The 14257-nt window shown below is 31.6% G+C and overlaps 1 protein-coding gene and 1 long non-coding RNA gene across 2 annotated transcripts; both read left to right on the top strand.

The window, feature by feature from the left end:
* The first annotated feature begins 4430 nt into the window (after positions 1 to 4430).
* LOC103839192 lies at positions 4431 to 5622 on the top strand. Its single transcript, XM_009115687.3, has one exon. The coding sequence runs from the start codon at positions 4963 to 4965 to the stop codon at positions 5209 to 5211; it is 249 nt and encodes an 82-aa protein (XP_009113935.1). The 5' UTR covers positions 4431 to 4962; the 3' UTR covers positions 5212 to 5622.
* Positions 5623 to 10083: 4461 nt separating this feature from the next.
* Positions 10084 to 12261, top strand: LOC117134267. The gene is made up of 2 exons (XR_004458502.1): positions 10084 to 11758; positions 11796 to 12261. It is a non-coding gene; the product is annotated as an uncharacterized LOC117134267 (long non-coding RNA).
* Positions 12262 to 14257: the final 1996 nt, after the last annotated feature.

Here is a 14257-nt window from a genome sequence, read left to right as displayed (position 1 = left end):
CTTCCTGACACTGCGTGCTAAGCTATTCGCCTTTGAATTTTGTGTTCTTGGTACATGGATGATCTCTGCTCGGAGGAAACTTTCTTTGAGGACTTTAATATCTTTCAAATAAGTTGCAAAATCTGGTAATTCTTCTGATAATAACAACTTAAAATTATTACTTTTCAAAAATACATTTTACAAAGATTTTTAAGAGATTTTGCTGGAAAGCAATATCCATTTCTATTTAAATTTTAAAACAAAAATATCTTATTTATTAAATACATAAATCATGACTTATTATATGTGTGACTTTTTAATTTAAACTATTTCTTAGAGGTCACAAATTTAAGTGTTTTTATCATGTAACAATTACAATTTATATCAAGAAATTTTAACACAAATTTAATATTCTTATTAATGGTTAAATTTTTTAATTTACACCCCTTTCATAGATGAAACATTTAACATCTTTACATATCGTATATATAAAGCTTTAGTTAACTATTATTAGCGTTTATATATATATTTCATTGAGTTGAAAACCATATCATTTTAATATTTAAAAACGATAACAAATTGATTTATTAATCGCTATATATAAAGTTTTACATCTCCTACTCAAACAATAAATGGACAAACAATATATACACGAAACTAATATAAACATGAACGAATACATTAAACATGAACACACTTTTATCATCTATATGCATACTAGTGTCATAGCATGAATGACATATATATATATATATATATATATATATATATATATATAAAGATTAATATTTCAACATTATTCTATATGAAGAGAACACATATTTATCAAATTGGTTTAATGTTACAGTATATAATATAATTCCAACAAATTTATTTTACCAAATATTTGATACTATTTTCAAATTTACCTTAAATCATTATCATTTTTGATAAATATCTTAAATTTATTATGAAAAGAAAAATTAACTCTCCCAAAACATTTATAAATATATAAGAATTATAAATTCACCATCAAAATAATAAATCCTAAACAATAATCTTCAAACCTAAGCTAAAATGTTAGGATATTTCTCAAATAAAATCGTAACTATAAATTATTGGCAAGTACAAAATATTATAGTTTCTTTTTAAAAATAAACTATGTTGTTTAATTCAATTTTCATATAAATTCTAAATTTTAGAAATGAAACATAAAATTATGTAAAACAGTATTGTTACATAATAATTTTTATCAAATGATTTTTTTACAAAATACAAAAAATTATGTAAAATAGTATTGTTACATAATAATGTATATAAATTAGAATATTTTAATATAAAAAAATAAATCCTGCACAAATGTACAAGTCAAGATCTAGTAGACAAATTTAAGGAGAGTTAGATTTTTAATAATTCAATAAAATTTTAAAAACTTTAATCTCTATAATATTATTTTGAAAAGTAAATTTCTTATGTATCGCGTTCATATTAATTATGAACAAAATAAATTACAGGATTAAACTTATTTAATTAAAAATTATATCTATTTGCCATTACTAAAAATTATTTTATTTCCTTTTTATTCTAAAAAATAATTAATTTTGAAATTATAAATTTCTGTTTTAGATAACAATATAAATAATAGCAATGTAAGATTATATATTTTAATATATAAAACGATTTTCTTACTTTATATTTTCCTTTATTAAACAACACAAAAATAAAATATCTATAAATTTTCAAAATATATAAGTTTTTATATATAATTAAACAAAATAACCTAATATCATATTTCTCAAATCACATGCCAAATTAAGAAAAAAAATACAAAAATATTAAATAATATTTTAATTGATTTTCATAGATATAAGTTAGAAAATGTCTTCACAAATCTAAACAAGTTATTAACCAGTTAATAGGAGTTATTTATCTATACTATTATTTGCTAAGTAAATTGTTGGAATCGAACTCTCACGTTAAAAGTTAGAGTGGTTAATATCGTTTATACCCTTAATGAATAAAATGTATAATTAAATTAAAAAATAAAAACGAAATTTTAATTTATTTGATTATATAATTGATTAAAATTAATAATAGTAAGAATTATCCAAAATCTGAAAATATAATTAAAAAAATAACTTCTGTATATATTGTATTGTTATCTAAAAAAGTCTTTTAGTAAAAAGTTAAAAACATGAATGACATATAAAAAGTTAAAAACATGAATTATATAACTAAATATTAATCAAATAATTTTTTTAATTATATAATTAAAATAGAATATTGAATTATCCAAAATCTAAAAATATAATTAAAAAAACGATAATTTCTATATATATATTGTATTGTTATCTGAAAAAGTATTTTAGTAAAAAGTTAAAACATAAATTATATAATTAAATATTAATCAGATAAAAAAAATAATTATATAATTAAAAATATAATATTAAGTTATTTTATGCTTTATTTTAGTATAATGAATATAGTGTACAAATAATTTTTCAAAAATTATGAAAATGTTTAAGCCCGTATCGCGGGCAAAATACCTAGTTTTATAAATATTCATAGTACAATAATTTTCAAAATATTATAGATTATGTTTATAATGCAAATCCAAATTATATTTTGTTTTCTATATTTCTAAAAACAACGTATATAAAAAAAATTAGATTTATAAAATATATTTAGGAATCTAAGAGGATGAACCAAGCTAAATGAATCTAAGAAAATAAAAATTCAACTAGAAAATTGTTGTTTAATTTGAAAAATATGAACTAATCCAAATTGTTATACAAGAAATCTAAGATGACAACACAATGATATGTATTCAATACAATCCTATTTTGCATAATATAAATTAAAATGACTAAAGCAACATGTAAATATTTATATCCATGCATTAGAATATAATGAGACCTAATGCAATCTTATCTTTCATCATAAAATAAATTATTTACATTAAAATTATAGACAACGAAAGTGAATATTTAAAATTATTATGATTTTTATTATTTTGTAAATATTTATTTCCGTGCATGAACACGAGAGATTCACCTAGTAAATATAAGAGAGTTGTAATTACATTATGTTAAACTTATCATATATTTCTAATTTCAAACTTACTGAAAATAATTAAGAGTGGTCATATTTATTATTATTAACTAAGTATTTTATTTAAAGAACTTCATTCGTTACAATTAAACAACAAATTATTTTGTAACGAGAAGATGAAACATGCACTGCCATTGTTACTCTCAGGCAAAAGATGTTTTTAAAAATTGTTTGTAAACCAATAACAAAAGAAGAAAACTAAAGCATTACTTTTAAGCTACGTTAATTTTACTACGTGGGTTCCCTTACACCTAAACTAAACATAAATGTAGAATGGATCGTGCATATGAAAATGGAATCTTGTAATCTGGAGCGCATACGGCTGATTTTTTAAAAAAAATCTCAAATAGTCAAATAAGAACAAATCAACAAACTCTATATAAACCTAACTCTCATTAACACCCCCCTTAGAAAGATCCATATTTTGGTAACTTCAAATTATTTTTTTATAATGTGATAAGTTGGTAACAATTATATGTGTTAATGTGGAATATTCCTCATAATTTTATTCAGAGAAAGATTAAGAATTAGTTATCAAAGGTAAGGGTTTAGATTATCGAAGAAAGAAAAGCTTGAGTGAACAAAAGAACTGAGAAAGACAGTTTTTGTCCTAAGTTTCGTACAATGAATTATTTATATATTTATGATGTTAAGTGGGTGAACTATACACTGGTGATATATGTATATTAAGGCTTCTAATGTTACGAACCGCTCCGCCCCGCGCACCGCAGTTAACAGTAACAAAAATCTCTACATATATCACGTATTTATACGTTTTTATAACTGTTAAAACCGTACTGCAGTTAAACCGTTTGTTCCGTACCGCTTAAACCGCAGTTATCATTCGGAGCTTAAAAATAAGAAATAGACTACATATATGATACAGCTTTAATAAAAAGAGGTTGATGGGAAGAGGATAAGAGATAGTGAAGCAGAGAAACATGTGGAAATCACATGGAATATTACTGACCAATCTGTGCCCACCTCGATCCTCCAATCATTGGCCTGCCAATCTTATACATTCTTACCGTTTTCTAGCCATCAAATGTAATCAACACACATCTATCTCTGCTCATGAAATTATTGCTTTACTAGATGAGCTATTGATGAAGATAGCAAATAGAAAGAAATTGATGTAAAGATGGATGATAAATAAATAAATAAAAAGGGCGATGGGTACATATAATATTGTGGGTAGTGGATGGGAATGGAAAAAAAAACGCAGTAAGAGCATGATTATTAGTGGTCCTTGCTCTTGGGTCCTTAATACACATATATTTGTATGTATATAATAGATACATACAAATATATGTGTATTAAGGACCCAAAAGCAAGGACCACCAATAATCATGTTCTAAGCGTTTGATGATGTAGTTGTCAGTACCAAGTAGTGGGAAAAGGCAAACTTTTGACTTCATTTACTTCTCATATGTATTGGTTTGGATAGTTCAGTTTGATCCAGTTTGGTTACATGATAATATGATATTAATTATTACACACAACTTGTCGATCTTGAATGTAAGTTGTGTTGTAATGTGTGTGTGTAAGAAAGAAGATAAAAATCACGTGGGGAGGCATGTGGGAGGTTAGGGAGAAGGATAGGGAGAGGCCTAAAGGAGGTTAAATGGATAACAAAAACTTAAAAATGTTTTAAGAAAACAAAGTGATGTCTCGTGGAAGCTCTTATTGCGGATCTTGCCTCTCTCTCCCCCTTGCTTTACCATTACTAATCCCTTTTAATTAATAACTACTATTATAATATGTTTAAGAGAGAGAGGGTGTATGTGTATAAATACACACAACAAGTCGTTCTCGAGCTCCACCAATCCGATTCTCTGATTGGAAGAAGAAGGTTTCCTCTTTTCAAGAATCGAGTAAACAGAATAATAAAAAATGGCATCATGGAAGAAAACAATAGCAACACCATTCAAGAAGGCAGCAACACTCTTCAACCAACCGCAGCAATCGCCACAAAAGGGTTGCGGCCGTGGTGGAAGAATGGATGCGAAAGCGAGGGAAGAGCACGAGAGGAGGACTGTACAAGAACTTCAAGGAGAAGTCATGGCTTGTGGATACGACGATGTTCTCGTCATGTGGTCTATTCTTGACAAATCCAACTCCTTCAGTAACCTCACTTCTTAACCCCAAAACCAAATCCCAAAACATGGTTTTCTTTTCTCCTGTTGTACATATGTTAAAAGCGGTATTAGCTCGCCATAGCGATCACATCCTTCTCCTCTTCTTACTTATCCTTTCTTCTTCCTCGGTCGTGGCTTTTTTTTAAATGGTCTTATGATTTTTTTCTCGATGAATTATCGTCGAGGATTTCGATGTTACTCTTTTCTCTTTTCATAATCCATGTGATTATGTTATGGTGGGACATTTTTTGGAGAGGAAAAAATTGTGTTTCTTGAGTTCTATATCATTTTCTTGAGATGATTGGCATTTTTTTTTCATGAGTTCTCCATAATGTAAAAGCCATGTATTGACCGACGTTGCACATGTATTAAATTATTAATCAGAAGAAGAAAAGAGATCCATTATTGTGATTGATTATGAAATATGACTATAAATATACTATTCTCTTAGAAGTTAATAATACTTTGCATTTTCGATAACGATGTAATGACTCACATAACCGAGGTTCGATTACATGTTGCACCTGCTTTAAAACCGGAGCTTCTACATCTAGTGGTAAAGGGCTTACAGCTGTGAGTACCGCCACCTGGGTTCGAATCGCGGTCACTTGGAAATTAACATTTTGGCATCGTCAAGAACAGAAGACTGACACGTGGTAACACATGACTAGTCTGAATTACTTCTGTGGAAATAGAATACCTCTGTATAATTCAAAAAAAAAAAATAACGATATAATGCCGGCACAAAACACACGCTTTATCCACTGATGAGTTGACACTACAAGAAAACACAAGTTTTACGAGGGCAGTTTTCCTCGCTAATTCGTCGTAAAAGCAGTGTTACGACGAATTAGCGAGGAAACCCGTTTCGTCGTTATACGTTTGTCGTAAAGCATATATCCTCGCTAATTCTTCGTAAGTTAGCGAGGAAATAATTTCGTCGTAAAAGCGAAGGAGAAGGATGTCATCAACTTCTTGTTCAGGTTCCTCGACTTCATTTATCTGTTCTTCTTGCAATGGTGGTTCTTCTCCACTGATGATTCGTCCTCGAGGTGTAACTTTGATCACTGCTAACCAATTTATACCCGAATCTCTCATCCGAGGGTATGGAAGGAAGCTAACTTGGTCTGCTTGTGAAGCTAAGATGAAAGGCTCGAATTTGTTGTACCGACGTCCACCGTTGACATCAACTACACCAAATTTGTTAGACCGAACACCTCTGTTGACGACGGGGTCGAACCATTCACATTTGAAGATGACGCATTTCAGCTTCAGTATCCCTGGAAATTCGACTTCAATAATCTCCGTCAAGATCCCGTAGAAATCTGTTTCCCCTTTCACACATATTCCATAGTTACTGGTCGCCCGCTGTCTACCATACTCATATGTGTGAAAAGTGTAGCCTCGTGTGAAATACATCTGTGATGTGGTGACCTTTACAAGTGGAGATTGAATTACTTCGTGTAACCACTTAGGATAATCTGCATCGTCGTCATAATCAACCTGCAAAAATAAAGAGAACATTAAAATACAAATCGTGTATGAAAAAATAGTTTGAGTTATAATACCTGATTCCGCAACCACTTAATGAAGTGCTGATCTTTCCTTTTGTCTACGTCACTTGTGGATATACCAGGAAATGTTTCTTCGACTTGAGAAACAAATAGGCTGTAAAATTAATCACATTTCATAGGAATGAATCTCTTGCAATTATATAATTAATTATATGTGTTTTGAAGTGTCCATATATGTTACCTTTCAAAATAACGCATCAATGGATCCTCGCAATTGAGTAGAATATAGGTGTGTGCACTATGAGCGTCTTGTTCACTCGACCACCAAACCTCTTTAGACTTCCCACCGAGTCGTCCAATCTGGCTAAAGATGTCTGGAACACCAGCAACTGCATATGTTGGCGCAACTCCACCATCATCATATCTTCTTGGAGCTCTTCTACGGGTACGTACTTTTGACGCAAAGTAGTACGATGTGAAGTGAGAAACTTCTTCCGTCAAACTTCCAGCAATTATAGAACCTTCAACTTTGGCGAGGTTCTTTGCTTTTCCCTTCAAATATTTCATGGCTCGCTCATACTGATACATCCATCCGTAATGTACAGGTCCACGAAGTAATGCTTCATATGGGAGGTGGACAGCTAGATGCTCCATGACGTCAAAAAATCCAGGAGGAAATATCTTCTCCAAGTTGCACAATAAGATGGGAATGTTCTCCTGAAGCTGTTCTACAACTTCTTCTTTAAGAGTGCGTGTGCTCAGATCCCTGAAAAATGCTCCAATGCCTTTTATATTCCAAAAACAATTAAACACATTGTTAGTCGTATATTATTTTGCAAACTAGACCGTTATAAAATTATTGTGATATAAAACACTACGAACCTGCAAGTGCTTCATGTACGTTTGTTGGAAGTAGCTCCGCAAATGCAAAGGGCAGTAGTCGTTGCATAAAGACATGACAATCATGACTCTTCATCCCAGAGAACTTTTGACCCTTTTCAACACATCTAGAGAGATTTGAAACATACCCATCGGGGAACTTCACTTCTGATGCCACCCAGTTGAACAACACCGACTTTTTTTCTGAAGACAGTCTGAATATCGGAACGGGAACTTGTCCATTGCTTTTAATATGTAACTCGCTTCTTGAGCAAATATCCGGCAAGTCCAACCTCGATTTTATGTTGTCTTTTGTCTTCCCTGGGACATTCAATATTGTATTCATGATGTTCTCAAAGAAATTCTTCTCTATATGCATCACATCGAGGTTGTGGCGCAGAAGAAGATCCTTCCAATATGGCAACTCCCAAAATATACTCTTCTTGTGCCAGTTGTGATGAACACCGTAAGAATCAGGCATATTACGAGGGACATGCCAATTACCACCCCAACGAACTGTTTCGTTAGCTCCGTAGTAGTCGATTTGTGCTTCAATTTGTTCTCCAGTTAGATATGGTGGAGAAGTGTCTCTCACAACCCTTTTGTGCCTAAACAAATTCTTGTTTCTTCGGTAAGGATGGCCAATGGGAAGAAATCGACGATGACAATCAAACCAACTTGTCTTCCTACCATTCTTCAGTTGAAACGCATCTGTCGTTCCATTACAATATGGACAAGCTAATCTCCCATGTGTAGTCCATCCAGACAACATCCCATATGCAGGAAAGTCACTTATGGTCCACAAAAGCATAGCTCGCATCGTAAAATTCGTCTTCGTTGAACAATCATACGTCCTCACCCCTGTTGACCACAAATCCTTCAACTCTTTTATCAGTGGTTGTAGGAAAACATCCAGGGACCTTTTTGGATGGTTCGGACCAGGTATCAATATCGTCAAGAATAGCAACTCCCGTTGCATGCACATCTCCGGTGGCAGGTTGTATGGCGTAAGAAAGACTGGCCACAATGAATATTGTCTCCCTGACATTCCGAACGGACTAAATCCATCTGTGCATAATCCGAAATACACATTCCGGCTATTGCTAGCAAAATCCGGATGTACTTTGTTGAAATGTTTCCAGGCTCTTGCATCTGATGGATGAGTCATCTCACCATCCGTCTGAGTATGCTCGGCATGCCATCTCATCTTTGCAGCAGTCTGCTCTGATTGATACAATCTTTTCAATCTGTCTGTAATTGGTAGGTACCACATCCTTTGGTACGGTACCCTATTACGTCCCCGTCCTTGCGGCTTGAATCGTGGCTTCTTGCAGAATCGACATACTTCTAGCTTCTCATCATCTCCCCAATAGATCATGCAGTTGTCGATGCAGACATCTATCATCTCCGAAGGCAACCCAAGACTATAAACTAATTTCTGAATCTCATAATAAGAATCAGCAGACACATTGTCTTCCGGCAAATACTCTTTAAACAAGTCCGCCCATTCGTTCATGCAACTTTCAGGTAGATTGTGATCAGTTTTAATATTCATCATTCTAGCAGCCAACGACAATTTAGAGAGACCTTCTCTACAACCACTGTAAAGTGGTTGATTCGCAGCGTTTAACATTCTGTAAAAATTTTTTGCATCTATATTAGGTTCTTCATCTTCATCATGAGCTACGAATGCATCAGCTACCATATCATGAACCCTATCATAATCTACCATCTCCTCCTGATGGTAACTATGTTCATTATGCAAATGATGATTAACCGGTTCTTCCTGAAAATTGCTATTACTACTACTAGCTTCATTCTGATCATAATTATAACCTTCCCCATGTTGAAACCAGATATAGTAATTTGGCGTGAAACCTCTATTTATTAAATGCTTCCAAACATTTTCACGGTTTGCCAATTTCGAATTGTTGCATTTTCGACAAGGACAGAACATCTTACCACTTTCTTGGGCGAGCGGTGTTGAATCTGCTTGGTGCATAAATGTCTCCAGCCCCGCAAGGTATTCTTTCGTCACTCTCCCGTTAGCATCTCTATGCATATACATCCAATTCCGCAACTCGTAAATAGTCCCAGAGCCAGCCATTTTTTTTTCTTTCACGTTTTTTGTTGTTGGTGTGTTTAAAATGATGTTCCAACATCCATATTTATAGAAAATTTCGAATCTGGTAGTTGTAATTTTACTATGAAATTACGACAAAAATTAATTGTATGGCCAAAAAAAAACGTGAGCCACCTACCAAGTTGGTGGATTCAAAATTTCCTCGTTAAGTACACGTAAAATATTTCGTCGTAAAGCACTCGCGAAATTTACGTGGCTTTTACGAGGAAAAACTGTTTCCTCGTAAAAGCCACGTTAATTTACATCGTCTTTACGACGAATATTTTTTGTCGTTAGCTTACGACGAAATAACGATGCTTTTCTTTCTCAACGTACTTTCCTCGCAAAATCAACGTTTTTTTACGAGGATTATTTTTCCTCGTTAAATTTCCTCGTTAAAATTACGTTTTCTTGTAGTGTGAGGTTTCTAACTTCGGACAGACACCGAATCGAAGGATTTAAGTAGACTCAAATTATCAATAATCACAAAGAGAAAATAAATGTAAAATATATAAGGCCATCATCAGTAAGGCATCTTGGTGGACTTATTAATAAAAATAAAAATAGAAAATAGAAAATGGAAAATGGAACGAAAAAGAAGAAAATAGTCTTTTTTGAAGGAAGAGAAGAAAGCATCTATCATAGGAGAGACTTTATCAAAGTGATGGAAAACTCATTCGCCAAATGTTACCTGTCTACTTGTTATTATTTAAAATTATTTGTTAGAAACTCAACCAACTTTTACATGCAAATGCTCTAAAAGCAATTCCATTAGAAGTTTCTCAACATTTTTTTAAATATATTTAAAGAAACTTTTGCTAAGAAACCCCATTAGGATTGGTTATTGGTGGAACGGTCTTTAGTTTTCTGTAAGTTGTATTAGAAAACCTACACAATAAATCTAGTCTCTCAATATAATTCTACACAATAAATGACAAACAATACAAAAAAGGTATCTCACTGGGATATTCAATTTTCTTTTGAGAAATCGATTACACATGTCATTGTATAATTGTCGTGCTTTCCCTTTAATTTAAAATTTGGCTAAATACTTAATTTAATAGAAAAGATATTTATTATACAATTATTTGCAAAGTGATTTTTTGCTATGAACTCTCACATTTTAAAGTGGTTAAAATTGGTAATACTCTTGACAAATAATTAGCTTAATCATTAGTTTTACAATAAAAATAAAAATCAACAAAAAAACAGAAACGTGTTATAAGAAACAAATATAATTAGTGTATATCACAATGCTCCTGCTGATGTAATAATGTCATACATATTTTAATGATTTTTTTTACAAAATTATATTTTTAGGATAAACATGTTTTACAGTTTTTATTTTCAATATGTTCTCACAAACCTAATTTTTAATTACTTCTTTTTATTAAGTTAAAAACAAAGAGGTGTCATTAAATACCAATATAAAAGATTCAAAAAATATATATTTAAAAATACAAGATAATTCTTATATATATTGTGTTGTTATCTGGAAATAATATTTTGTATGATAAAGTTAAAAAATAAGATGTAAAATAATTATAATTAAATATTAAGTAAGCAAAAACATTTGTGAAAGGATATTTTATAAATATTATTAATATGAAAGTGTTTTTAAAATTGTAACACAATAAAAAGCATATATATTTTGATGAAATTTTTTGTCATATATTATTATAATGATTTTTGAATTAATTAAACATAAACTAACAAATATTCATAATAAATTATACATGTGCGGACAAAATATCTAGTTAATATTATATATGATTAAATATTCCCAAGAGTTTCTAACCGGTGCTCACGTTCTTACTAGCTAAACCTATAACTAGTCGGAAAAAAAATGACAAACCAACTAAATTTTAAGTATTTATATTTTACCAAAAAATATCTATATATAATCAAAATAAAAAGGCTAGAGAGTATGATGATAAACACATACCCATAAGTTTAATACAATAAACAAAATTTTGTACAGTATTCACCTATTAATTTGACGTAACGATGATTAAGCTTGTGAACAAAATCATCAGGTTTTTAGCAAAAAAAAAAAAAAAACCAAATCGTCAGGCGTGTCTCCTCTTTTAAAGGAATGGGCTATCAATCCTATGATGGAGCCATGAGTATTTGGTTTGCTACTAGCTATAGAAGTGTGTTTTGATTAAGATCCCCACAATTATTTCCAAAGGCTCGTTCATTGTAAAAATGATTTTCTTAGTTTAAATAATTTTTAACATTCTTTCCAAATAAATTGATGATATACCTCACGGATACTATTTTAAGGGGCACAAGTACAACTCATAACTTATACACAACAAAAACTGATCAATAATATCCACACAAAATTACAAAATTTCCAACAAAATAATAGTAATATTATTCTTCGAATAAAAAGAAATAATTAAGATTGACAGCGGTTTGAGCTTAGAGAGGAACCCAATCACTGTGCAAGCATATGACGACCGTATATCGACAGTGGGTTTAATGGTTGATGATTGGGACTTATTAAACTCTCAAGTGGGACACTTGATTCTCACACAACGTGCCTTGTCCTCTGAGTCTCTGTCCTAATTTTTTTTAATTTCATTTAGAATTAATTTTTACTCCCTTTCTCCTTTACCTCGTTCTCTCGTCTAAATTTCAGACCATGCCCAAAGTTTGGGAAACATCTTAATCAAGAGACGGTCTCACTCAACTCTGCAAGCCTAACATAGTAACATGTCCCTTTTAGGTAAAATATCTAAGATTTTTCATTCGACACCAACTTGTGCTTCACCTAACCAGGTTTTCTAAACCAAAGCCCAGACGTTTTATACATAAACACATACACCGGGGTTTTATACTACCTTATTGGATGCAATGAGTACTCGACCTATATTATTAAAATGCTTTTATCGTTTTATTCATTTTTCTGGAGAAAACTCCAGGAGCGTTACAAATTTGTCATTGAATTGACGAAAACTTCTCCTAAGATCCAGTTTAACATAATATAACAATATTTTTAGTTCGTGCTACCTTTTATTTTGAATCATTCTCTAAGACATATACATGTACAAGAAAACACTCTACCTTGCATGCCTCTCTTCTCTGGCTTCTACCACATCAACCTTTTCATTTGTTATCCACAGCTGGTTCATAAACATCCAAGTCTTTCCTTTTCCTGACAAGGTCATGGACAACACTTGTTATTAATCGAATTTGTTATCATTTTTGCTAGGGTTGGCATCATCGCATGTCAATTAAAAAGGTCATATTCAAAGCATGGGATCACCTACCAGTGGCAGATTTAGATATATTTGTTATCCGGGGGAGAACTATAAAATACAGTTTAATACTTCTATAAATTTGAATTATCAACCGATGCACTACAAAAAATAGTACAAAAATACATTGATTTGAAAAATTCATGGGGGGCAGCTGCCCCTCCTACCTTAGGTGTACTTCCGCCACTGTCACCTACTATAAAATGATACAAAATGTAAGAAGAGATGACATTTCATGGTACATCTAAACAGAAGCTCAGGATATGTCACCAAGACATTTCACTACAAAAATCTATACAGTAGCACACAATCATACAACAGGTCTCAAGAAGACATTTCACTAAGAAAATGTACACATCAAGTAAATTCATGAAAATCACCTACCGAACTATACTCGACGTAGAGCTGAATAACTTCACTAAGGCTATTGACAAGCCAGTTGCCTTGCTGCACATAAAAGATGGAAAGTTATTTCAGAAATGTTCTATCTTTTTTTTTTTTTTTTTTTTTTTTTTTTTGAACACAAAGAAATGTTCTATCTACCTCAAATTTTATGTGTATATAATACCTATGAAAATAATATTATAAGGAGTAAAATGACAATTATAAAATTATTTGAAAGACATATAGTTGTGAAGAAATTTATAAAACTTCAACTATGAATTTCTGAAGTTGCTCTTCGAATACATAAAATTTGTGAAGTTGCTTTTGCAAAATGCTCTATTTTTGAATAGTGTTACTATGTATTTTGTTGTATTTGGACTTTATGCGGGCTTTCCAGTTAGTATATACTGGACTTGAAACGGGTCCAGTAACTCGGTGATGAACTGAATTAACAAGAAAGACGAGCCGGAAAATTTCAAAGAGAATCATTCTCTTCCCTTGTTCCATGTTCGTGCTACCCAACAAGGTTCGTGTTCTTCATGTTCATGTACACATCCGAAGGAACACGATTGTAATATGCGTGTAAAAAATCTTGAGATTATTAATTATTCAGACAAAAAAAACACTTAGTGTCAAATAAATATATATGCATGATGCATCAACCATCCAAGTTCTTCCATGCTACGTCCCCCATGAGGACTCTTTATCAATGCCTAAATCTTTCACGACTGTGAAAACAGTGTCATTGAACCGAATGATCCAAGTTTCAACACCTCTCTAGTCTCGTGATCCTTAGTCTTCTCACGGTTTTAAGAAACATACTGGACAAAAACATTTAACTAAGTCAGAGATAAACATACATAAGGAAACTTATCAATATGTCAG

This window comes from Brassica rapa, chromosome A01 (assembly GCF_000309985.2).
Source record: "Brassica rapa cultivar Chiifu-401-42 chromosome A01, CAAS_Brap_v3.01, whole genome shotgun sequence".
Lineage (NCBI taxonomy): Eukaryota > Viridiplantae > Streptophyta > Magnoliopsida > Brassicales > Brassicaceae > Brassica > Brassica rapa.
The sequence above is the reverse complement of the archived record's forward strand: the minus strand, read 5'-3'. Positions and strand labels throughout refer to the sequence as shown.